The sequence below is a fragment of the Ambystoma mexicanum genome, chromosome 12, assembly GCF_040938575.1.
Source record: "Ambystoma mexicanum isolate Mex_15411 chromosome 12, UKY_AmexF1_1, whole genome shotgun sequence".
NCBI lineage: Eukaryota > Metazoa > Chordata > Amphibia > Caudata > Ambystomatidae > Ambystoma > Ambystoma mexicanum.
The window spans coordinates 556,582,806-556,609,198 of NC_090936.1; the positions used below are offsets into that span (position 1 = coordinate 556,582,806).

Genomic DNA, 26,393 nt, shown 5'->3' on the forward strand with positions numbered 1-26,393 from the left:
TTCTTAGAGACTTTAATCTTAATTCCATCAATGAGAACGGAGTTGTATTGGGTGGAGAGTTTAGTCAGCCTGTTAGGGAACCTAACGTTTAAAAGCTCAGTCTGTTCATCGTTGAGGCATAGGCCATGTGTGGCCATCCATATTTGTATAATTAAGTAGATTTTGTTAATCATGGTTACATCTTTGTCATAGTCTCCTAGGATGGGGATGAGAATCTGGGTGTCATTGGCATAGTTGGTGTATAAGACACCCAGATTGTCAAGTATGTCAAAGAGGGGCTTTGTAAATATATTATACAGGGTTGGGGAGACACAGGAGTCCTGTGGTACTCCGCATGTGATAGGTACTGGGTCTGCTGCAGAGGAGGGTGAAAAGACTCTCATGGATCTGCTGTCCAGAAAGGAGCTTATCCATGGGCAGCTATTTTAAGTTGACTGCACAGGACATTATGGCCGACCAGGTCGAATGCAGGGTTTAGGTCCAACAGGAGAAGAATGGAGGCTTCTCCTCTGTCTTTCCGGTCATCTAGTTGATTCTTCAGGTCAATGAGGGCCGTCTCTGTCCCATATCTAGGCCTGAAGCCTGATTGGCGCGTGCCCAGTAGGTTGTTCATCTCAAGATAAGCTTATACCTGAAGATAGGCAGCATTTATCAAGGATTTTTTTTAGCAGAAAAGGTATGGTTGTGATTGCCCTGTAATTGGTGAGGATGTTGGGGCCCAAGTTATTTTTTTTAGTAGGGGTAGTATCCAGGCATCTTTGAGATTGGTGGGTACCGAGCAAGATTTGAAGGAGGAGTTTTTTGTGTCTTGTTTAATAATTGGTGCTAGAAATGTGTCCCTTAGGCATTTAGAAGGTTTGTGGGATGAAATGATCTTTCCAGCCTCAGTGGTAGAGATAGAGTTGAATTTGAATTGATGTCTGGGTTTGATTTGTTTAATGGAGGTTTCTGGCAAGATGGTCTTGTGTTTCTAAGGCAATCTTATGTAGTGTGACTTTTTTGCCACTCATTCTTTCGATTTTATGGCAGAGGGCATCTTGGATGTCCGTGCACCAAGATTTGTTTTTGATGCAAGAGTCCCTGGGAGTGACCAGGGGTTCCAGTTTGCTTAGGATAGAGAAGATATCTCCAGTGCTTGAACTGGCTTTTTTTATTCTTTCATTAAAAGTGTCTTTTATTGTTTGAATGATTTCCTTTTTGTCCTTGTCAGCAAGGTAGGTGAGAAGGTGTTTGTTCTGCTCTGTCAGGTTGTTTTTCCATCTGGATGAAATGATCTTTCCAGCCTCAGTGGTAGAGATAGAGTTGAATTTGAATTGATGTCTGGGTTTGATTTGTTTAATGGAGGTTTCTGGCAAGATGGTCTTGTGTTTCTAAGGCAATCTTATGTAGTGTGACTTTTTTGCCACTCATTCTTTCGATTTTATGGCAGAGGGCATCTTGGATGTCCGTGCACCAAGATTTGTTTTTGATGCAAGAGTCCCTGGGAGTGACCAGGGGTTCCAGTTTGCTTAGGATAGAGAAGATATCTCCAGTGCTTGAACTGGCTTTTTTTATTCTTTCATTAAAAGTGTCTTTTATTGTTTGAATGATTTCCTTTTTGTCCTTGTCAGCAAGGTAGGTGAGAAGGTGTTTGTTCTGCTCTGTCAGGTTGTTTTTCCATCTGGCCTCAGCATGTATTTTCTCTTTGCACAAAGCTTAAAGGCTCGGAGTAAACCACAAGTTCAAGTGAGCTGTGGGTTTCTCTTTGCTGAGTTTAAGTGGTGCAATGGAGTCAATAGCAGAGTTAATAGTATTATTGTACAAGTCAACCAGATCCGTTTGATTGGAGGGTAGGATCACAGGGTTTGTGATAGATTGTATCATGGGTAAAAAGTTGGGGACTGTAACATTTTTCCTATTTGTAGTTAGTGCAGGTGGGGCCATGGGCCGGGCCAAGTTGGATTGAGGACTGTCTTGAATGGTGAATGTGATCAAGTGATGATCTGTCCACGCACACAGTTCAGTATTTGTTATGCAGGATAAGCAGTTGATGTCTGTGATCCAATCCAGAGTGTAACCTTTTGTGTGTGTAGGTCCATTGTTCCTGAGAGTAAGGCCTGGCTCTGTGATGGTATTAGATAGGATGGTGGCATTGATGTGATTGGGGTCATTCAAACCTAGGTTAAAGTCTCCAAGTAAAATTGTTTGGGAGCCAGGTTTGGTGTTGGTATTAAGAAGGGTCATTGTGTCATCTTCGAAGGTCCCTAGCGAGCCTGGGGGTCGGTATACCAGATCCATGGAGACAGTGCGGGAAGCAGATAGTCGTAGTTTGACTGAAAGTAATTTGGCGGAGAGCAGAAAGGTAGATTCAGTGTCTTTCAAGTCAAGGTTGGATTTGCATATGAATGCTATGCCTCCTCCTTTAGAAGTTTCTCTGTCCTTTCTGATAATGGCAAAATTGTCTGGGACAGCTAGGGAGAGGGCAGGGCCAGCTGCTCTGTGGAGCCAAGTCTCTCTAATGGCTAGGAAATCAAGCTGATTGGTTGTCATGATATCAGCGATTTCTGTGGCATGGGCTAAGAGAGATCTGGCGTTGATGAGTGCTCCGCTAATTTTGTGGGTTTCCTTAGTAGTTTTATTAGTTGGAATTTTGTGGCGGGGGCGGTGATGGATGGTCGGGTTCCTGAGTTAATTTAGAGTTATGGTTGATAGTGCAGTGTATTGGCTGTGTAGCCAGGTTGATGAGCCTGGAGCCTAGTCTGTGATTTCTACAATTAGTGGAGCAAGGTTGGATGGGCTTAGGCTTACTTGCGAAGCGTAGGATCCATTGGGCTGGTGATAATGTCTCTAATATGTGTTGGGTGTCTTTGCTGAATGTGAATGTTTGCTGTGGTGTGGCGGTGAAAGGTGGTAGGAAGTATGTTGGTCTAATCTGGTTCGGTGGTGGTAAAGGTTTTTGCATAGACAAGAGCCTGGAGGACGTATTGGCGAAGGCCATAGTGTTGGGGCGGATGTTGGCGAAGCAATGTAAGGCAGCGGCAGCTTGGGCGTTAGGAGAGTGAGGGTGTTAGCAATGAAACTGAGCACTAAAATTGTGATAATAATTGTTAGGACCAGATTCATGACTGAAGTAGCACTAGTAATGCCGAGGAAGCCGTCAATGGGGTCGATAACAATGCCGTAGGTGAGTTTGGCTGTAACTACAGTGGGCCTTAAAGGCAGACAAAATGAAGTTATCAACAGTGGACCTAAATGGCAGGCAAAATGCAGTTATCAACAGAGGGCCTCAGTGGCAGGCAAAATGCAGTTATCAACAGTGGGGCACTGGGGCAGGCAAAATGCAGTTATCAACAATCGGCCTCAATGGCAGGCAAAATGCAGTTGTCAACAGTGGGGCACTGGGGCAGGCAAAATGCAGTTATCAACAGTGGGGCAATGGGGCAGGCAAGATGCAATTATCAACAGAGGGGCTAAATGGCAGGCAAAATGCAGTTATCAGCAGTTGTCTCAATGGCAGACAACATGCAGTTATCAGCAGTGGGGCACTGGGGTAGGCAAAATGCAATTATCAATAGTGGAACTCAATGGCAGGCAAAATGTGCTTATCAACAGTTGACCTCAATGGCAGGCAAAATGCAGTTATCAACAGTGGGGTGCTGGGGCAGGCAAAATACAGTTAACAGTGGGCCTCATTGCAGTTGTCAATGGTGGGGCACTGGGCAGGAGGCAAAATGCAGTTATCAACAGAAGGGCACTGGGGCAGGCAAAATGCAGTTGTGAACAGTGGGTATCAATGGCAGGCAAAATGCAGTTATCAACAGTGGGCCTCAATGGCAGGCAAAATGCAGTTATCAACAGTGGGGCTCTGGGGAAGGCAAAATGCAGTTATCAACAGTGAGGCACTGAGGCTGGCAAAATGCAGTTATCAACAGCGGGCCTCAACGGCAGGTACATGCAGTTATCAGGCATTGGGTCTCTGAGTGCACACAGTTCAGCGAGGCTGGGCATGTTCAACATACAATAAAGGGTTAGAATGCTATGGCCATTGACTTACTAGTTACTGCTGTTTGCAATGTAGAGAGCGAGCATAGCGGGTCTTGCAGGAGTGAGAGGAGTCTCTGGAAGGGCGTTGCAAAGGCGTTGTGTGGCTAAGTTGATGACAGTGAGTTAGTTCTTGTGAGGTGCAAAGGAGTGGTCTACTGGCGCCCTGTGGCGAATAGGGGCAAACAGGGCTTTTTCCTGGTCTTCTCTGTCGCCCGCTTCCACCTGCCGGCAGATCGGATTGGCCCAAAAAGAGAGGCAGGTTGCTTAGCAACCTAATGCAGCCTCGTTATCAGGCCACGTTGCGCCGACCATCTTGGAACAGGCGGCGGTGGATTTGAAATTCGTAGAGCACGTTGGTTGTGGAGATTTCTTTGGCAATGGTGGTAGAAGGGTGTAATCTCACCAGATCAGGCAAACTGGTGCATTCAGGAGGGCTGGATTAAAAGGATTCCTTGGAGAAGTGGTCATGTGGCAGCAGGTCGGGTCTGCAGTCTGGCGATCAGCTGCAGTGACGCATGAGGGAGACGGGCTCCAGCTCGCTCAATCTCATTTAGTGCTGGTGTGTGGAGGCTCACTGGTGCAAACAGTGCCTTTCCTGGCCTTCTCCGTTGCCGGCTTCCACCTGCTGATGGATCGGATTGGCCCAAAATGCAAAGCAGGTTGCTTAGCAACCTAATGCAGCCTTGTTATCAGGCCGCGTTGTACCGGCCATCTTGGAACAGGCAGCGGTGGATTTGAAATTCGTAGAGCACGTCAGTCGTGGGGATTTCTTTTTCTTTGGCAATGGTGGCTGAAGGGTGTAATCGCAGCAGATCAGGCAAACTGGTGCATACAGGAGGGCTGGATTAAAAGGATTCCTCGGAGGAGTGGTCATGTGGCAGCAGGTCGGGTCTGCAGTCCGGTGATCAGCTGCAGTGACGCATGAGGGAGACGGGCTCCAGCCCGCTTGACCTCGTTGAACGCTGGTGTATGGTAGCTCACTTTGTATTACAGACTAAATTCCTCAGTAATTTGCCCATGTTCCATCCCTCCCGCCCGCCAAACTGTTCTATTGCTATGTATTTGTCCTCAACTATATTGTTAATCTCTTTTATTATGTTCCCAATCCATATTAAACTGTTTTCCTGTTTGTTCACCCCCACTTTTTCTTTCCTAAACACATCAGGGCTCTGCAACATGCTCTCAATGGACCAACTTAAGGTGGCGTGATCACTCACTTCATTTAATTCGATTTTGACTAGACCACAATGCCGAGCAATTTCTGAGTCTGTTAGAACATAATCAATGTGTGACTGGTAAAGACCATTTGAACATATATGCGAGGAGATGTTGTTTCCCCTCACTATGAAAGGAAGATATACAAAAGAATACATGTTTATGAATTGTTGCCAGTTATGTTGTGATTTCCCAGTTTGCTCCTGCCTTAAATGTAGGCTTTTTGTATTCAGGTCCCCAGCAATAACAATATTTCCCTTGAGGTGCTTTGCTGATGACTTTTTGTATTTTTTTTGTTTATGCGCCAGTGGGGGAATAGCATATATATTAAACGTTACAATGTTTTAGTTAACTTTTGATCATATGTGCAATACTACAAATAGGACATACAGAGAATGTGTGTGCCCAAAAAATACTTTCAAGTGGCTTGTCGGTGTAAACCCAATTGCTAATCCTCCACTAGAACGACCTCTGTATGAGAGTTTAGTCAAGTTGTGTAGGATATGCTACCCGTCAATATTAAAAGGGCATGTCAGCCATGGTTTCCTGTAATATGAACAAGTCAATGCTCTAAATGATCGCTAAGCCAATCAGATGGGAAAGAAAGGACCTATAACCTCTCGTATTCCATGATATCCATTTCATCAGTAGTTGTATATTATTAATTCAATTTGCCTCTTCGTGGACTCTTTCGGGGTACCCACTGACTCACTCCTTGTTGGTTTGGAGCCTTGTGCTCAGTCAGATGTTGACTAGAACAAAGAATGGTACGTTCCGAAATCAAAGATGTAGAGTCCTGAAAGCAATTCCCCAGCAGTTTTGGTGTAGTGGTGGGTTGAACCTGTTTTTTTAACCTTTCTACAAATGGTCAGATCTTGGTTCAAACACATGAAAATTAGCTTTCAATAGTGCTACTAGCAAAGGGGATGAGAATTGAATAAGGGCCCTGTTCGATTCGCTGTTTGTTCACTTTGAAGTATATCTGTCGATGAAATTATGTTTAGTTGATCAACCCCACTAAATAGGTTCAATAAATCAGTTTGGTTCAGGAATGGGCTATATGGAGTGGGGTGATATTCCTCAAATATAGCCCATTTCCTAAGTTCCTGCATATCGTTAAACACTGCATGCGCTTTAGGGGCCTGGTTTATTATAAGCTTCTTCCCTTCTTCTTTTTTGGCTTTTTGGCAGCAAGCCTCCAATGGTCCTGTATTGTCTCTATTTGAGGGAATTAAACTTATAGTGTCCTGTTTTAAGCCATGATCTTGTGTTTTAGCAATAACAGGGACCATGTTTTCAATATTTGTAGTAGATGTTAACCAATGATCCATGGGGGCCTTAAGTTGGACCTGTTTCTTGGATCCATCAAGTTGTATGTTTGTGATTAAAGTTTTGTTTCAGGTGCATGATTTCCCCACACATGGAGGCCTTATTTTGTTAATTTTTAAATTGTATACATTTTGATGTCTATTAATATTGTGCTTCAATTTCTCTTTAGCCTTTTTAGTAATATTCATTTCTTTTGTCTTCGTTTCTTGGCCCTTGATTTTATCTTCAGTATCCGTTGATGTGGACACAATAGTAATCTCCTCATAGTCACAGTCTGAGTAAATGTCTTCTGGCTGGTCTCTCCAGGGGCTGGACTTGCTTGGTATGTGATGTGCTTTTACTTGTGCTAGGCTCTGGGAGGCTTTCTGCGACTTGTGGAATGACGGCTTGTGTGGCCTGTGGGCCTTGGGCATCCATTTGTGAACTTGCTGTTATGGAGGTTGAAGGTTTCTTCAATACTGCCTCAGCAATTTTTTGTAATGTGAATTTAAGAGCCCTGTGTTCCTTTATCATGGAGGCCACAAGTTCAGACAGTACTTCTAGCTTGGCGATGATTACATTTGCAATCTCAGAGGTTATATTTGCCACTGTAGAAGGGCCAGTGCTGAATTGACCTGCATGTGTTGCATCATTTTCATCATCTGAGTCTGAAAAGTCTGCAAGAAACAAGCTCCTCCAAATCCAGGGTGTTAAATAAATTGGTGCCCCTTATATTTTCTGAATCCATATTGTGGGCACTAACATTCCCCCCTCCCAAGGAGGCTCTTTGTAGGCCTATGCACATATTTAGCAATGAGTTATTGTTATCTGTTGTGAGCAAATTAGTCATTGCCTTGTTTGAACTGTCGAAGAATGAGTCGACTTGACCTTCTGATGGAGGAGGAGGTGAGACAAGGGCAGTCACCAGAAATATCCAGTAATTGCAGTTTGTTTGCCAGCTTGCTTTTCTGGTTGGTCTTGTATTCTAGACATGGTCTGCTTGCCCGCCGTATAAGCTTTCTGTAAGCTTTTGCCCAGCCGGTTCGTTGTGCAGCATGTCTCGTATTTCCTGGCTGCGCATTTCATCACTGCTGGCACAGAACTGGGAATAGTCCCTCTTCTGTGCGTTTGGTTTATACTCTCTGCTGTTTTAGGTCGTGGCTCAGTTAATTAATCTATCTATGCAGTGGTCATGCTAGTAACACAAGGAATGAGTAGACAGAAACACCCAGAAAAGAAAAGCATGGGAATACCATGCATTTTAAAGCATGCATGTAAACAAAATTTATGTATGAAAAATACATTTGGATGGAAGTAATACACAAGCAAAATAATCAACGGAATATCAAGTGGAGTCAACAGGGAAATTCATAAATGCTTAAAATGATGGGCAGTTCAGATGATGAAACACATCATGATTTAGGCTTTTCCAGCAAGGAGGGAAAAGGGAGAGTTAAAGAATAGCAAGGGTCATAAAACAAAGGGTGGTAGAAGCTAAGAGCATCCAGAATGGAAGGGAATAAATAAGGAAAGAATAACAGTATATTGCAGGGGAATAGAATGGAGGGTTGGTGAAAAGGTTTACAGAGACTTCTCTAGAGAATTCAAGGAGACTCACCTTTGATTGGATGCTGAATAAGCTTGACATGAGATCATCCAGCTTTTGGGCAGCTGTGGATTTTGGAGGTGACATGGAAGGGAGCATCTCTGGAACCTCGCTGTGGGCAAAGAAAAGAGGAAGAGACGGGAGCTCATGTATTGTCTCTAAGAGCTACTAGAAATCAGATATATAGTCTTCCATTATGTCACTATCCTCCCTCTTCACCAATCCTGAGTTTCATTAACAAGACTGAAAAAGTCTGAGATGCCACTTTCTTTAAAACCTCTATACTGTATTGCAGTTTGGGGATGTTAACCAATTAAATATTACATATCAAAATATAAATACAAAATATAAATATAAATAACAATATGTAGTTTTTCCTTTTGACAAAGCAAATCTCAATTAGGGATCTAACATGTGAATCATCTTACTGCCCTAAAAATAATCAATATGACTTGCACCCTTCCGTAAAATGAAGTATTTCAACAACATACTCCATTAATGATGATTAAGGCTCTCATTCCTCAGTGTTTCTACCAAATTTCAACAATCACATTTCTTCAAAAAGACGTCACCACCATCAAAATAAAAGTATTCCTTCATCCATTTTTATCTCATCATTCACATTAGGAGAAGTCATCCAAGTTTCACTCATCATTCGGAATGGAAGAAATCCTTCAGAAAATTGATTTTTAGCAGTACCCCGTACTATAATAAAGGAAGCCTACTCTAATTTTAAAAAATCTTACATTAGGAAATTGTATTGATCAAAAACATCCAACGTCCTTGCTTTAAATCTCCCCTAAAATCTTGTGGGATCCCAAAGGTGCATTGAAGTCTCCTAATGTGAGTGTCCTTGCAGGGTTTGCTATGTGTGCTCTATTGGTTGATGGTAACCTGTTTGTAATTATAGTGGGGTACAGGCTATTGAATTTCAGGAGTGCCTCTAAGGGGAACCTCTGTGAATGGAAAACACTAACAGTATGTCCTGCAACAGTATGTGGGTCATGAATGTCGGCATATATAGTGATGGCTTCTGCCTACCTGAGAGAGCGAGGGCTGCAGAGCCAGAACAAGTCATGCACGGATACTTGAATGGTATCTGAATTCAACTTCAAACCCATACCTTGAGTAGAAGCCCAAGAAAATGGGGGGAAAGTTTGATTCTAGTATCTTTCAGGGGGCTCTCCATATCATTAATATCATAGAAAGAGGATCTCCCAGGTTCTACCGTATCCCTCCCTGAAGATTAAATACCATTCCAGAACTGGAGACCATGTAGGCAACTACCCAGCCATCGGGACTTCTGAGAACCCTCCAAAGATTTTGCTGGGAAATGTTTACTACTGCAGTGACAATAACCATATGGATATGTGACCTAGTCAGAACATGTGAGGTAAACATAACTAGGAGCTTCTCAAGTCTGGCATTGTGCATATTCAGGATAATTGGCAGATGTGCTGAATTGCAGCAAATAATGTTCATTTGAACACTGCCACTTCTACATTTGAACTTGCATCAAAGGCACAGTTTGAAAACCATAGATTAATAAATCCTGGCAATGACTTCACCAAAAGCAACATTAGGCTATTTGCCGAATAGGTCCAACTGTTAAATTGCAAGGCTGCGGTATCTCTAAAGACTGCTGGTATTTTTGAAAATGTGGGGTAATGTGAAATGACGGCACTGCAACAACTGGAGAATTGAATCAACATATGTGTTGCCATATTTGAAAACTGAAAGAATGTAGAAATGTTGAGAACTGCTAAGCAAACATGAGATTAGATTTGATCGGATGACTTCACTGATTCTATACCAAGCCGTACAAGAGAACTGTGGATTAATACTGTTAAGAGAGTTAACCCTGTTCAACCTGTATGGGGGGTGCCCCACCACAAATAACCACTCTAATGCTCCAGTAATGTTCCAAGGGTGTTTACTTAAAATTACAAGTAGTTGATTTAAGAGATTCTCGGGTAGTTCTCAGGGCTAAGAGGGCTGTTGGGGGAGATGACGCTATGGCCGTCCAAGTCTATCTTGACTTCCCTAGCCTTTCTCTCCTCCCTAGCCCAGGCATTTGTGATGGGATGTTACTATGGCTAATGGTAGCAACTATCTGTCTGTTTGCTGATGGTGGTTTCCTAGGACGACGGCTAACTTCCTGAGGGATTTTCAATACTTCCATGCATCAACCAACCCTCAACACTATACAAAACTTGTGTAACTAGCATGTTAGAGTGTACCTGACATGACAACAATCAAAATGATAGCTTTGCTACAGAAAATGTATGGATGCAAGTTCAATTTGCTTATTAAAATTAGCTGTGCACACTTCATTCGTTTATTAGTTGTTTGAGATGAAATGGGTCATATCTTTTTTTCATGTTTTTGAAGAGAAGTCTGTCCTATGGTTCCAATAGTGGCTACATCCATAGCTCCAATATGTCAGGGTGTTGTGACAAACCAAGGCATCTGTTTCAACCTATTCACACTTGAATAGTGTATGGATTTCTTCATCAATTATGGCTAAATTGCTAATCTTTCTATTCTGAGGCAAATATTGGATAATGTATTCACTGCCTGGAAAGTGTTGTCTTAGTTTCAGTAGTGCCTTTCATGTTTCCCATTTTTGACTATGGTGCAGTTATTTTCAAAAGAAAAAATTTGCAAATGAATAATTAAATAATTCAATGAATGGACACTCCCAGCTTCTTCCGCCTTTCTTGACTGCATTTCTATAAAAAAAAAAGCAATAGACCAAAAGTGACACCATGCTAATCCCAAAGTATTGCAGTTTGGATGCAAATCGGTCATTAAAATTTTACAGTAAACAGTGTGGCAGGGAATGGTCACTGAACGCACCTGCAATGAGTCCCCGGACTGGTGATGGCTAGGAAATAAAATCACAAGTCTAACAGCCTTATTATGAGTATGCTGGTAATGATAAAGGTATGTGGTTCTGAATAACTCATACTTTAAAATACCACACAATTAGAAGATGGGATTGCATGAAGGATTCTCAGCAAGGGTTAACAGAAATTACCAACGGGGTACATTTCGATTATTTACCCATGGCAGCAGTTTCTATGCATTGCAATTAGTAAATATCTGTTTCAGTCCCAACTCAAAATTACGTGCTATTTTAAAAATAGGGGCATTTAAAATACCACCTTTTTTTACCATTATACTCATTATGAGGACCTTAGTATGTGAGTAAAAGTTGGCCATTAAATTAACAAGGAGATTCTTGAATTCATTAGTCCATTTCCTTTCAAATGTAAGGATGCTTGTGCAGGTGGGGAGACTTTGTATTGTTCTCAACCAATATGTCTCACTGTCTGCTACATCCAACTTTTCTAGCCCCTAAAAGCATTACCTGGTTCCTAGAAGTTCCGAGATCATTTTGAGGCTAGATTCTTTTTTCTTCAAAGCTGTGCACCATCGTGGTACCTCTGCCATAACTTACAAGTCTGGCAGTCTGAAAATAAGGGTGCCCGTAGCAACGTACCAGTACCCTTTTCAAACCACCAGACTATGAGAATGCCTGCAGGGGTCGATGCTCCCAGCAGGTCTGACCTGCCGGACTCACCGGCACCTGCATGCTTGGTTTTCACGGAAGCACCGGCACCGTTGCTAGCAGTGCCGGTGCTTCTGTGTCCCCATTCCATTATAGTCCTATGGGATGCCACGGGAATGGGGATTTACAGTTCCCGCTCCCTGACATCCCAGGCCACCGGGACTTGTAATATCTCGGTGGCACTGGGATATCAGGTGGCGGAAACAGTGTTACGAGGTCAGTAGAAACTCACCGCTAGCACTGGCAGGTTACCGCCAAACTCGTAATGAGGCCCTCTGTCTTGGACCCACTGGGCACTACCTATACTCGTGATCACTTTCAGATCCTGAACCCCCGCTATTCTTAGGGATACTTTCTCCTTAAGACATGTCAGAATTCTGCCTTGCTGATTTTGGCAACGTTCTAAATGATACAATTCTTGGTATCTTTTTTTCCTGAGTTTTTGACCGTTTGGCACTGCATCAATATCTTTTAAGATAATTACTAGAAATATAGCTATGGGCATTGCTGATATACTATCCTCAGTATCCTACTACAAATAATAGTAAACAAGGGTGACTGATGTTACATTCTTTTAGGGATTGTGGAGGTCTGGACTTGATTATAAATCAAATGGATAATGAATGCCTGGGCAGTACAAGCTGCCAAAGAGTGGTGCACCATAGGGAGTCATTGTTTGGGAATAGTCTGGAATCGTTCTTCTCTTGTTGAGAGGTAGAGCCACTGGCGTAACAGGGGCCCCCGCAGCCCCTGCAGTGCGGGGTCCCCGCTAGCACATGTCCTGGAAGGGGACTCACTTGGAGAAAAAAAAATGAAATTTCTTTTTTTCAAAATCTTTTTTTTTTTGTATTTCTTTTTGAAATCACTCTACCTACATAAAGACATTATTTCCTGAACAGAAATACTGTCTTTATGAGGGAACAGTGACTACAAAAAGTAACTTTCTTTTTGAAGTCCGAGGGCTCACCCCACCCCATGACATGGCAGACCCCAGGCTGGAGGCCTGCATGTCATGGGCTGGGGGAGCCCCTGACTTCAAAAAGAAATAGTTTATTTTTGAAGTCACTCTGCCTTCATAAAGAAATGATTTGCGTTATGGTTCGGTCCTTAACGGAAATAATTTCTTTATGAAGTTTGAGTGATTTCAAAAAGAAACAATTTCTTTTTGAAGTAATAGGGCTCCCCTCAACCCCATGACGTGTGCGTGTGTGAGTGTATTGTGAAAGGGTGTACACTTAAATGTGTAGGTGGCTGCCTGTGTGAGTGTATGGTGAAAGGGTGCGCACAAATGTATGGGTGACTGGGTGTGCGTGCGTGTGTGTACGGTGAAAGGGTGCATACTTAAATGTATAGGTGACTGCCTGTGTGAGTGTATGGTGAATAGGTGCACACTTAAATATATGGGTGGGTGCCTGGGTGTGTGTGCCTGTATGGTGAAAGGGTGCACACTTAAATGTTTGGATGACTGGGTGTGCATGCATGTATATGGTAAATGGTGTGTGTGCTTGTGTTCAAGGGCACAACAAAACCTACATTTTGGGGGGGCTGATCCTTCAAATGTTGGGAGAGGCTCTAACTTCACGGGCGGTGGGGGACGGGCAAACTTATTTGTGTGCCGGCATCTAACTTCTTTACGCATTTTAATGAGACTATTCTAGTGCAGATTCAATGTTACAAGTAGTTAACTCTCTCCTTTAAGTGTGAAAGCACCCACTTATGAACTGCTGTGAGAATGAACGGTCTTGTGTTCCCTTTCTACCCTTCCAATCATTTCCCTGGCATGAAAGTACTAAACGCACAACACAATTTAAAATGCCTAAAGAATTTGTCATTTGAATGCAGGTACTAACAGTGAAATGCTTTACGTTAGTAATTGCTGGGCCCTTATTAACAATCGAAACCCAGGCGCAGTTTAAAATCTGTTTCCTGTTCTGTCCGGCAACTGCTCTGAAGGTTAGCCAGGTTGAGTCAACATAGCCCAAAATGTCTGGGGGTGAGTGCTGAAGCCCAGTAAACTCAATATTGTTAAGCCCCTAGTTGTGTTTGATGCCTTAATTACATATTGGTAATTGTCATTACTCCTAGCCCTATTCTTCCTCGTCCCTGTACTTGTGTATGAGGCAGTACTTGTGTATGAGGCATTATGGGCCTCATTACACGGTAGGCCTTGGCGGAAAGGGGATTTACCGCCCCATTCCAAGGTTGGAGGGGCGGTAAATCCCCTTTCCGCCATTGCCCTTCCCCATTCCCATTTCTGCCCCATAGGGCTCTATGGGACTGGGGAAGGCGCTAATTACGCCACCGCAATTTTGCGGTGCTGTAATTAGCCCCGAGGTCCCTTAGCGGGTTGGATTTTAACGCCTGCAAGAAGCAGGCGTTAAATCCTCCAACCCGCAAAGGGACCTCGTAGTACGGCGGTAAGGGTTAACGGTCACCGTTGCCATTAACGGTGACCGTTAACCCTTACCGCCGTCCGTGTAATGAGGCCCTATCCCTCATACACAAGTACTGGGATGAGGTAGAGGTACATGGAGGTAATGCCTGATTTAGCTACCTGTATCTTCATTAGTCCTAATCCCATTCTCCTCATACCAGTACTTACCTATGAGGCAAGGAGCCTCAAACATAAACTCTGGGACAAGGACGAGGGACGTGAAGGTCATTCTGGGCCAAAGAGCTGATTTTGGAGGTTGGGGTAGGGCATGGGAGGGAGAGGAGATGTGTGGGGGGGGGCGAGATTGTGTGATAAATCATAATGGTTGTCCATGCCCAGGCTAACCAGGCATGATATGTGGTATTAGTGGCTAGAGAGGCATTTTGGTGCAGCCAGTCTAGCCGTTTCTTACTGCGGCATTGTATATTTTTTTGGGCATCTGTGATAAAATTATATGATATAAGTCTAGTATAACATGCCTGTACCCATGTGTTTCTAGGCACGACAAGCAAGGGAAGGAAGATAGAGGGAGGAAAGAAAAATTATCTTACTAGGCCTTGTGTCATTCAGATCGTGCAAGTGCGAGAACGAGAAATGCAAGGGGAAAGGGAGGGGGTAAGTGCAAGGAAGAAGGGAGGGGAAAACAGGGCAATAATGCTCTGAGTAAGTGCAGCCAGGCCAGTGCGGCTCTGGGTGGTGCAAGGACGACAAGGGACTGTAGGGTTATAGTTACAGCCCCTAAGTGCGTGGTAGGCCGGAGGCAGTGCAAGGGTGACTGATCAAGAAAGAGCCTGAACTCAGTGAGACTAGGAGGGTAGCCAAGAAACCAGTCGGTACAGCAGACAGGTAGATCAGTTAGGACAACAGGGGAGGGAGAGAGCAAAAGCAGAGAAGAGGAAAATTTTGAGTTGCTTCTGGAACATCAAGTGATCCGCTAAAGTTTGAGAGGGGCAGGGAGGCATTCCAGAGGGAGGCATCTGCAGAGGAGAGAGATCTACCCCCCACTTCTGCCTGGAGAAGCTTCTGGCCCTTAAAGAGTTGGAGGTAGCTGGGGTCAGGGCTTGAGAAAGAAGGTAGTTTGGTGAGAGCGTTGGATGTAGTTTGGGCCCGACCCCAGAAAGCCTTGTGGACAATGCAAAGGCTCTTGAACTTGATTCTTGCAACCCCTGGGAGCCAGTGGAGAGATTTCAGGGCTGGCGAGATATGATCCCTGGGCTTGTAGCCAAGGATAAGTCTTGCAGTCCTATTCTGGATTAGTTGCAGAGGGCGGAGAGTAGAGGAAGGCAGCTTGAGAAAGAGGCTGTTGCAGTAGTCCAGCCTAGAGAGAAACAGGGCTCCGGAGACAGTGAGCTTCTGGGGGAAAGTGAGAAAGGGAAGAGTCCCTTTGAAGAGGAGCAGCTGGGAGGTAGTGGGACTTCTTGGCGACGTCCAAGATGAGAGAAGAGAAAGAGAGAGTGGAGTCGATGATGACACAAAAGGTCTTTTGCCTTGCAAGAAGGCAAAGGAAAAGGGCCCAAGGTGGTCGGCCTGAGTGAGAGAGGGAAAGCAGGGGCAGGGGTCCCAATGAGAAGGATCCCCATCCTAATGACATTAAGGCAGAGATCGTTGGAGGCGCACCAATCCTGAATCACGGATAGACAGTCAGCAATGAGCGAGAGATGAGAGGAGTCTGAAGGAAAGCTGAGTGCAATCCGCATAACACTGAAAGTTAGAGGAGAAGGTAGAGATCGGGTGGGCCAAAGGGGTCAAGTAGAGGTTGAAAAACCAGGTTGAGAGGATAGATCCCTGGGGAATGTCACAGGTAGAGAGAGAGGTGGCAAAGAGAAAGGGACCAAGTTGGACCTGGGAGGGGCGGTCCAAGAGGAAGGAGGTGAGCCACTCCAGGGCCTGATCCGTGATGCCCAGGTTCTCACATAGTCGATTGACCAGGATGGCGTGGTTGACTGTGTCAAAAGTAGAGGAAAGATCAAGGAGGATTAGGACAGAAGGACTGCTGGAATCATGGTTGGAGAGCAGATCTTCACAGGTGTTCAGGAGACCAGTTTCCATGCCTCTGGCAGCTCTGAAGCCAGACTGATGGTCATGGAGACAACCAACAGATTCAATGTGGAGAGTAAGCTGGGAGATGGGCAGTTTTTTTCCAAGAGTTTGCCCAGGAAAGGGCTGATGGAGATTGGACGATAGCTTTCTGGACAAGTAGGATGGGCAAGCGGCTTCTTGAGGAGTGGGTGCACAAGGGAGTGCTTAAGGGGAGAGGGGAACATTCCAGTGGTGAAAGAGTGATTACAGAAATCAGCCAAGGCTGCAGCAATGGTGTCAATATGTTCCTTGATGGTTCGGGAGGAGCAGGGGAGAACCTGTTTGGACAACACTTTCATGGATCGGACTTGTCTAGAAACCTTGTCAGGTGAAGTCAGAGAGAAATAGGAGAAAGGAGGAGGAGAGGTGGGGGCTGAGAGAGGAAGAAGGAGAGGAAAAGGAGATAGTGGACAGGACATCCTGAGTTTTAGCAGTGAAGTGAGAGGCCAGAGCCATACAAAGGGCCTGGGAGGGAACAGGAGAGGTGGAGACCGCAACTGGATTGACCACTTCCATGCAGATTTTAATGAGTTTGGCCTTGTTGTTAGAGGCCGCAGAGACCCATGCTTCAATGTGTGCTCTCTTATTGATGAGTATTATTGCTTCGACTGGCATTTTTGTGCAACCAGTCTAGGTATGTCTAAATATTGCCTGGCATGCTTTACTGTAATGCTATTACGTGTCTACACTGGTCTACAATGTGCAGCCAGTGGGACATGTTTTCAACGTGGCATGGCATTTTTAATAGCAAAGCATTAATGTTCCTGTGCACAGTTGGTGACTTGCATGTATTGGATTGGTGTTACCCTACAAAACAATTGCAAACAATCTGGCTTTTTAGCCAATTTTTCTCAGAAAGTGTGCTGTATATTGCATTAAAACACATATTTATATCTTTCTGCTGGTACAGTGTGCAGTAAACCCCTTCAGCAGCACTTTCATGCGTATTGTGCAAACGTGATCATCTAGGCTGGCTCAGAGTGTAGCACAACCCGTGATTTGTTGCTCAGTTGGGAGGGGCCTCAGCATGGTTCGCAGGGGGACCCCCACATTTTGTGTTACGCCACTGGGTAGAGCTACAAGTTAACGGCTCCTTTTACTGCGGGAAGCTCTTCCCAAATGGATGAAGCCTTGAACCTGTGGGTCAGCATGTCTGATTGTGAACAACTCTTCTTTATTTAATGAGCATTCATGTTCTTGACTGTCTTCATTCACATCTTTATGATGAGAACCTTTATTTTCACAATAGGATTTCCTCTACTACTTTTACTGTTCCCTGTCCTTTGCCATAGGGATTACTGTGAAGTGATTGAAAAAAATTACCTACTGAGAAATTACCAAATTCATTTTGATCCATTTATTTTTTAATAATGCAGGTGGAGACACCCGGCACCTCCCACACAACCCCCTTCCTTAAACTATCCTCTTACCCCACAAACCCCCAAATATTTGTAATAAATAATGAACACATGTCTCCTAACAAACTCGACCAAAATAAATGCAGTCATTTCTCATTAGGTATTTCTGGATTTGATCCATTCTGCAGACACCTTGCCATAGTACTTCATCTTCATTTGTTCTCTTGCTTTCAGGTGGGAATGCCCCTTTCATTTCCTTTCCTCACATGGCTTGCCCTTATTTTATCTGCCCCAAGCTTCATCAACTGATTCTAGTTTTCTATCTCTAACCATCACATTGAGGACCTCATCCTGAATGTATCCTGCTATTGAGTTTCCCTTCTGCTCTCCTTCTAACTTACACAATTCCAAGATTGATTTCATGAAATCATGTGAGCTTTTAGTTTTTCATCCCCCTTGTATGGCATGAAAGCCTTGCCCCACGACTTTTGTCTCACGTGTATTTCAATCTATGGCTCTGCTGGAAGACTTTGCTGTGTCCAGAAGCATTCACATGCTTGTCTGACAGCTGCAAAATGAACGTTTGTCTCATGAAACCAAGATAGAGCTAAAGTCTCAGAGGAAAAGTGTGCTTGAGAAAGGGGAGATGATGGCTGAAATCTCTGTTGAACCACTTGCCTGAGAAAGGTAAAAGGTTGTGGAAGTCTCAGAGGAAAGGCTTCCTTGACAAAGACACATTCTTATGGAATGTTGACCTGACAAAGCCAAGAGGCTAGTTGAGGCTATCTGAAGAACGATTCTCTGATACAACAAATGGGTTATGGATTGTTGAGGAATTAAAGTGGATGCTGAGAGGTTCTAGAGTACAACAGAATGACCCAGGCAAAAAGATAGAAAGCCTTTTATTATCAGATGGTAACTTAAAGACCCCAAAATGGGCCAAAACCCCATAGTAGAGTGTTCGGGAGAATTCTCAAGAATGTGCCAATTCCCTTCACCTTAGAGACCCCCAGCAACTTTGCTGGATTTTGAGGACCCGATGTTTTTAACCTGGAAAGAGTGTGAGCCTTTTTCCCACTCTTTCATGTGTTTTGATGTGTGTTTTACACTTGTGTTCTTTGATTATGGAGTTTTAGATAACTCCATAGGCATCATCTTTTCATGTGTATTACACAGCACATTCAGTGCAGTGACACAAGGATGTCTTTTAGACTTCCCAAAGGTTTAAAACCTTCTCTTGGATGAACTACTGTATCCCAGGGAATGTAAAGTGAAATTGACGTTACTAGTCTTTACAAATTCATAGACTCAGCACACACCATTTTACAATGGAGTGCTGGAGGGATAACATAGTATCCCCTGTGTCTAAATACTCATGTAGCAGTCAAATGCTACCCTTTCCTATTGAAAAGGTTGGTGGCAGTGGTTTTACAATGAACTACCATGTTTCCGGACTGCGAACACCAGTAGCTAAAAATCACAAGAGCCATGTTTTTCAAGATGGCATCTTAAGCCCCTTTGTTTGAACAGGTCCCGGTCTTCTTTTCTCACTGTTTCTTTTTGGAAAGGTCCTTCTAGTATTTGTCTCTGCGTGCCAAACCAGGTTTGGCCCCTTTGTTCGTGTGCCTTTGGCAGGCTTCAGGACTGAAGACCGCCTCTGGCGTCTGAGTGTCTGGGGTGGGCAGGAAGTGCGGGGGTGCCCGAAACTCCCTGTCCTTAGGCTCCTAGTAGACCCAAATGCACTCTGGGGTGAATGGCTGGCTGACTGTCTGCAAGGACAGCCACCCTGCTGGGTGAGTGACAGCGAGGCTGGAATGAAAGGGAGAGGACTGTTTAAAAGGCGAGTCTCTTGGACTGGAAAGCAGAGTCGAACACTGGAACGAAAGAACCAAAGAAGAGCTGGAAGAGGACGGCTGCTGCAACTCCTGGATCGTTGGTTTGCCCGGTGAAGCCCTGCTGCAGGTCCGAATTGCCAAACTCCTTTCGGCAGAGAAGCTCCTTCAAGGATGGCTTCTTCATTTGAGTTGGTGGGACCAATCAACTCATAAGCCACCTGGACACCATTCTCAAGGCTGGTTAGGATTAACCAGGGAGAGGGATGACAGCTTTTGTGCTTGAATCTACAGGTACTAGAACTGAAGTGACTCCATCTTGTTTGCTTTTTCTGATGATCCTGTGCAGATCAGGAGCCCCCAACGTCCTCCCTCTTGTCCCGACTGAGGCTCAGGAACAGTGAGATCTGCAGGAACTGCCAGGAACCAACGACTTCAGTTGCATTCGTTTGTTCATACTAAGGTACTGTGCCAACCTGATTGAGAGAACGCCACTCTCACAATGAAAGTTCGCAAAACTTTCCCAACTTGCAGGCCTAATCAGCTTGTGGCCCAACAAATGATTCTGTTTCGCCTAAACTGCTTCTAAGAACTTTTGCAAAGACTTTACTGTTTGATACCAGAACTGCTCCTTCCTATCCAGAACACTATCCCATTGACTTTGGCCTAGGCCTATTGACTTGAATTGAACGCTTCTGGTGAACTGAAACTATTTGCACTGTCTAACAAGTATATGTTATCTATTATACTTACCTTGTCCCTTTTGCTCCCTTCTAAATAACTGAACTGCCATTTGGCTCCTATTTCAGGGGAGCTCAAACTGTCTCAAAATCTTAGAGTTTTGTATTGACGTGTATTAGTATATAATATTAAGTTGCCTCCTTCTAGTGAAATGTTTTCAAAATGATTGTGTAATAAATTAATAAGTGTTTTATCAAGAAACCTTGAGTATAAGTGTATACTTGAACCACTGTGATTGAAAGACCTCTGTGTAACCTCTTGTACTGCTCACATTCACTCTTGAGATAAGCCTGGCTGCTCAGCTGGCTGCCAAACACTGTGTGGTACAGACTTATATCAAAGGTTGGTTTGGCTTACACCTGTAGTCCTGATAGTATGTGGGGATCCCAGAGGGTACTGCATGCAATTATGCCTAACAAAGAGAGCATTATTCCATGTACGTGTGTGTTATTGACTATATTTGGCCTAATTTCTTTCAGGCAGTTTCGCTCCATGATGATGACTTCTGTTTTCTACCCCAGTGGATGGTAATGAGCTTCAAGAACTCAAAGGACGTGTGTTTAAAGTAAGAGCGCCAATCCATGAACAAACAGTGAATATGTGTGTGTGTGTGTGTCTTAGCGTGTTCAGGGGTAGACCCCTGTTGCAATGTTTCTCTTCTTGTTTGCTGCCTTCATTAGGGTGAGAGCCCCCATGCTTACCACCTGGTGAGCTTTGTGTTCCCTCACGCATAACAAATAGGGCCTTCCCAAGCTTCTCTTGCACTTGAGCTGATACCCTCTCGTGCCTCTCCACAGCTGTCATCATCAAAAACGTTTAAAATGCCACCACTATTGAGCACTCGTGCTTAAAGAGCGCCCTTTCACTCACCACTTCCACCAATGCTCTCTGTGGCAGCCTTGCTTACTGCAGCTCATTGCACCAGACAACTTATCACCACACCGCTGGAACCGCACAAAGTGACATGCGGTATTCAAGCCAAACCTCTAGCTGCCATAGGCCTAATCTTCACAGCGGCCACATCATCCTTGAGGTGCCTGCCCTATGACTTTCTATATTCCACATACAGCCCTATATAGTCAACACACTGTCATGTTGCACATAGCTGTGGCCATTAATGTGAACTTTATTCTAGATACATTCATGGTGTTAGAGATTCCCTCGGGGTGGGGATTCTGCCATCTACAGGAAAGGTGTTATGAGCAGGAGGGGCAAGTCCAATTTACGATTCTTTTTCTATGATAAACGGTATATATCAGTGCTCTCATTTTGTTCACTGCAAGTAAACCTTCCACAACAGATCATCAGTTGGTTGTCACTAACTGAACTATTTCTAAATAAACCCAAGTAAAACAAAAAATGCAAAAGAACTAAACGTGACTGAAGTCCTAGCAAATCTTAATTGTGATATGATATATGATATGATATGGCATTTGCAACGCGCCTATACACAAGTGTTTCAAGGCGCGACGAGGCAGGGGGGAACAAGGGGAGACAGACAACGATCCTACTAGGCCAGGTGTCGTTCAGATCGCGCAAGGGTAGAGGGGAAGGGAAAAGTGCATGGGGGAAAGGGAGAGGGGAAAGTGCAGTACAGGGTTATTAGCATAAGGCATACAGGATAAATAACAAGGGCCAGCTGGTGGCAAGTGTGAGGTATGTGCAGACAAGTGCTGGGAAGGGGGGCTGTGGGGATACAGACACAGTCCCATAATGCAGGGGTTGCCAGGGAGGTAGTGCAGGGGAAAGTGGCTGGGCCAAGGACCGAGAACGGTGAGTGGCCCAGATGCAGATTCAGTGCAGTTTCAGTAGTATTAGCAGGGGAGAGGGGGGAGAAAGCAGAGGCAAAGAGGAAGGTTTTGAGGTGCTTCCGGAACCGGAGATGGTTCTCCTCAGGTTTTAGGGAGGCAGGAAGGCTGTTCCAGAGGGAGGCCCCTGCAGCGGTGAGAGATCTGCCCCCAACTCGTTGTTTGGAGAAGCGGCTGACCCTGAGGGAGTTGGAGGTGGATGAGCGAAGAGCTCGAGAAGGAAGATATTTAGGAAGAGAGAGTTGAAGGTATTTTGGCCCAAGGCCCCAGACGTCCTTGTGGACAATGCAGAGGGTTTTGAACTTGATCCTCGCAGTCACTGGGAGCCAGTGGAGTGATTTCAGTCCTGGAGAGATACGGTCCCTGGGCTTGAGGCCAAGGACAAGTCTTGCAGTCCTGTTCTGGATGATTTGCAAAGGGCGAAGAGTAGAGGCGGGCAGATTTAGATAGAGGCTGTTACAGTAGTTCAGCTTCGAGAGAACCAGGGCTCTAGAGACAGTGAGCTTCTGGGGGAAGGAGAGGAAAGGAAGGATACCTCTGAGGAGGTGTAGCTGTTAGTGTGACTTCTTAGAGACGTCGTATATGTGAGGAGAGAAGGAGAGTGTGGAGTCGAAGATGACCCCAAGGTTTTTTGCCTTGCAGGTAGGAGCAGGAAGAGGGCCCAGAGAGGCCAGCCAGAGAGCTGCAGGGAAGGAGGGAGTGGGTGTGCCGATAAGTAGAATCTCAGTCTTACTGGCATTAAGGCAGAATTCGTTGGCGGCACTCCACTCCTGGATAGCAGAAGGTGCCCTTTTCCTTGTGAGCGCTCCCAATGTTAGTCAGTGTCAGACATTTTCAACAGGGAATTATAATTGAACTGTCAGTGTAATATTTTAAACACAAGAGAGGTTCAATTCAGGAGAAAAATGCCAGGGGTTGAAAGTGTGGCTTGTCGCTATTGTATGAATATCTTGTCTGTGGAAACCCCCGAACATCTGGTAATGAGCTGTGAGGCATGGTCAGAAATACGATCTTTTTTTCTGGAGGAGTTTAAATCAACGGGGGCCACCCTTACCATGTTGGAATGGTGGGAATGGGTGCTAATAGGGGATCAGACAAGGTTGGTTATTGCCATCATGAAAATGTTAGATGCTGTGTTGCCTGCACCTGGGGCGGGGGGGGGCAAAGATGGGGGGTGGGATTTGACCAACTTTTGGAATATTGAATTTTCTCTTTGGGAGTATTGGAGCTATTGAAGTGATTGAATGAGAGATCTGGCTGGAAGATAATGTTAAAGGTTTATTTTAAGTTGATAATTGTTTCTACATGTTTAACTTGTAACCAATAAAACATGTTAATAAAAAAAACCTGTCACTGGATTATCTGATCACAGATGCAATTAGGAAGGAGTAGGCCCACCAGAGGGATGAAGGGAATGGGGAAAGGTGGTGGAAGAAAAGAGAGAAGGCAGGTTGGATGCAGGGAGGATGTGATCACGGGAGTATGGGTCGCTCTTTGGAAGGGGTTTGTGTATCTATTAGAATGATTCCCATCTCCCTACCCCTCTTCTCTTTGGTAAGCTCCCTTGTTAGGCCGATGTTACAGAAAGGAAGCCAAGAGCTTTCCTATGAGCACCACCAGCAAAGGGGTGCCATGGGGGTATCTGGCCCCATTGTAAGGGAGATGGGGTGACACATGGCACTTTGCTTGTCATGACATAATTGGCCCCTGGTGCTCCCTCTCCAAGCCATGTGAACCCAGGGCCCAGCATTAATGCTGGCCTTCATAAAGAAAAATACACCATTTAATATGCATTACCTGTAAACATGGTCCTCCCTGGCTTTTGTCAGATGTGTGATGTACACAGGAGGTACCTGCAGAGACAGGAAGAAGGCAATGTTAGTTGTGCAGTCCCTCTGTCTTACCTTTGGAATTGTTTATTAAACGTGTTTAGACTTTTGTTCAATGATCAGGGCTGTTATCACTAAGTTCCATGAGTAGAGATACAGTCCCACTGCAATTGAATGTCTGTGTTGGTCTAAGCTTGCACTATACCTCTGCTCCGTACATGAAACTGGGTAACAATGTGGTAAGGTGCCCACATTACCACACTGTAACCCAGTGTGTGCCATACACGTTAGGTTATTTTCTAATTATGCTGTCGTGCACTAAAAGACCATGTAGTGCCACTTTTCAAAATTGCCCTTAAAAGAAATCTGCCTGGAAATTGCATTGAGAGGCCCCAATCAGTTTCATATTCCCCAGTGAGTAATGCTGGCGCTGTAGCATGGTGAATCACTCAAACTTCATAAATGGAGGCCCTGTGTAAATTGTCAATCGTACATTATACAGATCTGTCACATCCCTCTTGTCCTCTTTCCCTTTCCTTCACGTAGCCTGATCTAAGTACCATGTGTAAGCCATTCAATTATACATTGTACTTATCCTCTGTACAGCATTTTCCGAAAGGCAAATGAACAGCAACAATTATTTCAAATGCTAATATTTTTTTTTTATTGTAAAACTTCAGTTCAATAAATCAATACCGAACTTTTGTTACATTTATACATCATCGTCATTTACATGATTTTTGTTTAAGTCATACTCAACACCTAGGTCCATGTCTGCATTCGTTGCTTTATGGCTATTTCGTGCTGCTTGAGTTTCCTTGTTAGTTAATCTATTATTTCTACTGAGATGTCTTTCATCGGGCGAAGACTATTTGTTGCAAAGAATCATGTCTAAACAGTCAATTAGCCTACATGATAACTTGATGTTTCTACCAGCACTTATATATGCCCACCATTTGTCCATATCGTTATTTTGAGGTTTAAAACTGCTCAAGTGCAGATTCCGCTGGCTGTTAGTGCCTGTACAAGCCATTATCAAATGCTTTAAGGACTCTGTTTCTCCTGTCCCACAGAATCTGCATTTGTTAACCATGATGTCTTTGTTCCGTCTTATCCAGAGCATTTCCCGGTTGTTTAGGGCATTTAGTCTGAATCCTAGGAACCTATTTCTGTGGTGACGTGACGGGCAGTCTAATAAGTATTTTGGTTGATTGTGAAGTTTGATTTCTCCTAGTCCCAGTGGAAAAGCAGTTTTAAGTTTTGTGCATTTTTCGATGTTCAGAATCCGGTCCCAGTTTTCAAGGGTTTTTTTTGTGTGTTGCAGGCGAACAATTAGCTCAGATCTGCTTATGTTAGCGGCTTCCATAATGGCGTCTAGCTTTTGCTTCCAGACTTGAGTTAGTTTGGATTGCATCTCGTAGTTTCCGATCTTAAACATTTTATATGCAGGTATCTTTTGACCAAGGTACATTTTCCTCAGAGTCGCGAGGGATTTCCATATAATTGTCATGTGGAGAGAGTTGACTGCCAGTTCATATCTCAGCACAGTTACAGAAATGTAATGGGGGAGCTTCAGAGCTTGTGTCCAAAATATACCTTCCAATCTTTGCCAAAGACGATGGTCAAGATTCCAGCCAGCTTCGGCACCAAACACAATAGTCAGAAAAACCTTCTGGAGATAGAACGTCATTATTTGGAGCGATAGTGAATTTTCCATATTCGTGGTTGATCTTCGCTCCTTGTAGACCAAGTTTAGTTGTTCTATTGATCAGATCTTGCTAATATATAGTGAACATCTCATAGCAGTCTGTGAACATGTAACTTATAGCATGATTCAAGAGCTATTTGATGGGCCTTTTGATGCACCCCGCTCCTTGTCACGGTTGATGTTTTACATGGATTGTATTCTTTACATATTGGGATCCTCTGTCACATTATATATTGAAGCATAAATCATGCACCCAGTGACATTGTCATTGACATAACTTTTCAAATCTACCTAAAGGGGCTCTGCAACAGACATTATACCTCTAGATTCATCTTCATGTTGTCAAAAGTACAAAAGAGCAACAATAATGGGGACACACACTTGTTCCTAAAAAAAAAGAGCCAACATTTTTAAATGCTCAATCTGATGTTCTCCCGGGTACCATTTCTGCACTGACTTGGTACAGGCTAATATAATGATCATTATAGCAGATTGTTTTGCAATGTTGGTTAAACCTAGGTCACTTACAATGGTGGTATAGGTGTCAATTCAGACTGGCAATGATCTTGGAATTCTACCCATTAGAACGGTGGCATCTGCATGTAGCAATGTTAGGATTTTAAATGTAGGATTCTGATAAGAAGTTGCATAATGTGTGGTAAAGAGAGTCTGAAACCAAATTAAAAAGAAGTTGAGCGAGGATGTAGCCTTGTCACACCCCTTTAGAAACGGGTGTAGACAAATGAGTGCACCCTCTTTGCTAAAATAAATTGCTGTGTTATTTTTCTAGTGAACTGCCACATCTATGCATTGTATGTTGGTGTTAGGACCCAACAGGTCCATCAGGTGACTCGCCAGGGGCTGCGGTGCTCACTGAA

General features: G+C 44.2%; 1 protein-coding gene across 1 annotated transcript in view; it reads right to left on the minus strand.

Moving 5' to 3' along the window:
* Positions 1–26,393, minus strand: part of LPXN (leupaxin) — a 526,193-nt gene that overhangs the window by 245,219 nt on the left and 254,581 nt on the right. Inside the window, exons 3-4 of the mRNA XM_069628853.1 lie at positions 23,776–23,831; positions 8,165–8,264 (exon numbers count right to left, since the gene is read on the minus strand). Coding sequence (XP_069484954.1) covers positions 8,165–8,264; positions 23,776–23,831 — 156 coding nt within the window. The remainder of the gene's footprint in view (positions 1–8,164; positions 8,265–23,775; positions 23,832–26,393) is intronic.